At 48.9% G+C, this 3,518-nt stretch overlaps 1 protein-coding gene across 1 annotated transcript; it reads left to right on the top strand.

Moving 5' to 3' along the window:
- On the top strand, positions 1,662–2,925 carry LOC104779123. The gene is made up of 2 exons (XM_010503514.1): positions 1,662–2,258; positions 2,335–2,925. The coding sequence occupies exons 1-2, from the start codon at positions 1,662–1,664 to the stop codon at positions 2,923–2,925; spliced, it is 1,188 nt and encodes a 395-aa protein (XP_010501816.1).

The raw sequence follows: 3,518 nt of genomic DNA on the forward strand, positions 1-3,518 counted from the left end.
TTTTTTTTTTTTTTTTTTTTTTTTTTTTTTTCATTAGACTTGTAAACAAAACAAATTTTCGAAAATAGTATTTTTATCACAAAAAAAAAAAAATCTAAATATATTAGTTGAGAATCAATTTAAATTAAGTTAACAAGAAATTTAAAAAATACATATTGCTCACCAAAAAAGAAGTAAAATATACGTACCTGTTGGTGCAGGATTTAGCACCCCGACATACCAAAGTAAACCAGAAAAACAATTTGGTTATTTAATCGGGAATCCGTTTAGGAACTCAATTAGGTTATTTAAGCCCAATTCGGACGGAGGAAGCTCAGCCTCGAAGGAGAAGAACCGACTTCCACTTCGCCCGGCGGCCGACTCAAGAGATAAAGCAACTTTCCTTATTTCAGTTCGTCACATAAGGAAAGTTAATATATTATGCGATCTATGAATATGTATAAATAGGAAGAGACTTCTCCATTGTAAATTATCCATCATTGAATACAATTATTCAGTTCTCTTCTTGTTCTTAGCAATCTAAACCCTAATTCTTCGAGATCAATTCCCTTTCTTCTAATTTCAAAGCTTAGATCGGTTTTCTAGAGAGATTACTTTACTGAATTTGTTTTCCCCCATAAACAAATTCATTGTGGAAACCTAGTTTCTACAATTGGCGCCGTCTGTGGGGACGCAAATAGTCTCTAAAAGTTACTCTCTAAGAAAATCTCATCCGAAAAAGTTCTTTGAAAAGCCTACGATAATGTCTTCACTCATCACCGAAGTCACCGGAGCGAACCTACCACCTCCAGCACGCTCGATGTCACAGGCATCGCATCTGCTCAAGACAACGCTGCAACACAGAGCGGTGTATCAACCAGGCCGGCTACCGCCGTGTACGTTCGCCGCCCCGTCAACGAGTCGACGAACCTGACCGATGTCTCCTCCGAACTCCCAGTTGAGGTCAGATCTGAAAGGGAGACCAGCCAAGAAGCAGGACGAACTCGCGAAGAGACAGTCAATCTCAACACGGAGCTCTCCGATGAACAACCCCCGGATGAGGAGGATGCACGCGCCACGTTGCAGCGGCTCCGCACACAAAACAGGAACCCCTTGTTCGCGCCACGACAACGGTCCAGAATCCGCAGGTCGTCTCCATGGAAGATTTCAAGATCTTGTTCGGCACCATGACGAAAGAGATCTACCGGATGATCTCCGACACCAACCGCAGATTCGATGCTGTCGTGACTCAGACAACCCCATCACAAATCTCTGCTGGACAGTCACCTGTACTCAGCATAGGCGGTCTCACTCGTCGTCTCGATTTTTCGGACGTACAGTAAGAGCGGAGGAATCCTCCCCCTCAGACAACATCGAGTATTCGACCAACAAACCCAAACCCACGTGTGCACGAGAGTTCGGCCGCCCCGTTCGCCCGCTTCACGAACGCGGGACCTTGCCTCGAAATCGAAGAAATCAAGACGCAGATCAGCAGTATGAACATGCTTCTTCATCGGGCTATCAGCACAGCTCCAGAAATCGACAGGATTGTCGAAGTGACTCGGCAATCCCCTTTTACTCAACGGATCTTGCGGGCCGCCATACCAAACGTCAAGCTGAAACTCCCAACCTACCTGGGTGACAAAGACCCCGTCCAGTTCATGACGTCCTTCATGGCAACCATGACAAAGGCACGATTCACCGACGAACAGAGGGATGTTGGGTGTTGCCAGCTATTCGTCGATAGCCTCTCCGGTCCTGCCTTGGTGTGGTTCACAAGTCTTGAATCGAATTCGATCGATAACTTCGACCAGTTGTCTACGGCTTTTCTTAAGCATTATCGAATCCTCATTGAACGAGGCGTGACAAGCTCCGACCTCTGGGAGATGGCCCAGGAACTCAGCGAATCCATCGGCAGTTTCCTCAGCAGATTCAAAGAAAAGCTAACGCGCGTCACTGTCCCAGAGGATGCCGCAATGGCAGCCTTTAGAACGGGGTTGATTCCCGGATCACCATTACGAAAGGATCTTAACATACGGGAGCCCAAGGACCTCGATGACGCGCTACATCGAGCCTCCAGATTCGCGCTCGACGAAGACGAAGACGCCCAATTAGCCGCAAAGACAATCGGGCAACCGTCACATCCCCTAAGGCTAAAAGCCGGGACGAGCACCACGAACCTTGCAAGCATCACGACCCCCAAGACCGAAAAAGGGTGTCGTTCACACGGTTTCCGAAATGGAGGACCAAAACAAACAGCCATCCGACCCAAAGGAGTTGTACTGCGATTTCCACATGATCGCCGGCCACTCCACGCACGAATGCGTCCATCTGAAAAATTTCCTGTACGGAAAGTATCTTTTCGGAGAAATCGAAGCCACCTTTCAGCCAAAAAGCATCCGTGGAGGCAGAGGTCGGCGAGGGGGATGGCGCGGTGGACGATCTAACGGTGGCCGTGGCGCAGGAGGAGGACAAGGCTACAATGGGCCGGCTTACGGAGTTCAACAGCCGGCCAACCAAGTGCTGGCGAACCATCAAGAAGAGATGCCCCAGGCGGACGAACTGTCTGGCCCACCCAAGCGGCAGAGATGGCAAAATCCCGAGCGGGCCAATTCTCCTTCCCGAGGACGAATAACCATGATACTTGGCCCACCAGAGGATTGCGCCGACTCCGTACGTGAATTAAAGAAGAGGGCGCGTCAAGTTTGCAGCCTTCAGGCAGCCCAGAGCGAGCCTCCACTCTGCTCGGACCCCATATCATTTACATCGGAAGATGCCAAGGGAATCCAACACCCCCATTCAAATCCTTTGGTCATCGAAGTCGCCATGGGCAATTTCGACGTCGAACGAGTTTTGGTCGACACAGGAAGTACCGTCAATGTAATATGCTGGCAAACGCTAGAAAAAATAAGTGTCACACAAGAGCAACTGAAACCCGAGTTTTGAACATTGACGGGCTATGATGGGATAGCCAAAATGTCAATGGGCGACGTAAAGCTGCAAGTACGAGCCGACGGATTGACCCGGAAAACTAAGTTTGCAATCATCGACGCGCCTCCGGTCTACAACGCCATTTTGGGGATACCGTGGATATACGCGATACATGTCGTATCATCGACCTATCACCTCTGCCTCAAGTTCCCAACCACCACGGGAATTTGCACACTTCATGGCGACCTGAGGGTAGCCCGAACTTGCTCTGTTATCGGATGGCAGTCGTGGTCAAAAAGAAGAACGGTAAATGGAGAGTATGCGTGGATTTCACCGATCTCAACAAAGCATGCCCCAAGGATAGTTTTCCTTTGCCACACATAGACCGTCTCGTCGAAGCCACAGCCGGGAACCAACTGCTCTCGTTCATGGATGCCTTCTCAGGTTACAACCAGATTGCCATGAGTTCGACTGACCGCGAAAAAACGGCATTCATTACAGATAGGGGGACCTATTGTTATAAGGTAATGCCGTTCGGACTGAAGAACGCTGGAGCAACCTACCAACAGCTAGTGAACATGATGTTCGCTAGTTTGCTTGGAAAAACC

This window comes from Camelina sativa, chromosome 3 (assembly GCF_000633955.1).
Source record: "Camelina sativa cultivar DH55 chromosome 3, Cs, whole genome shotgun sequence".
Classification (NCBI taxonomy): domain Eukaryota; kingdom Viridiplantae; phylum Streptophyta; class Magnoliopsida; order Brassicales; family Brassicaceae; genus Camelina; species Camelina sativa.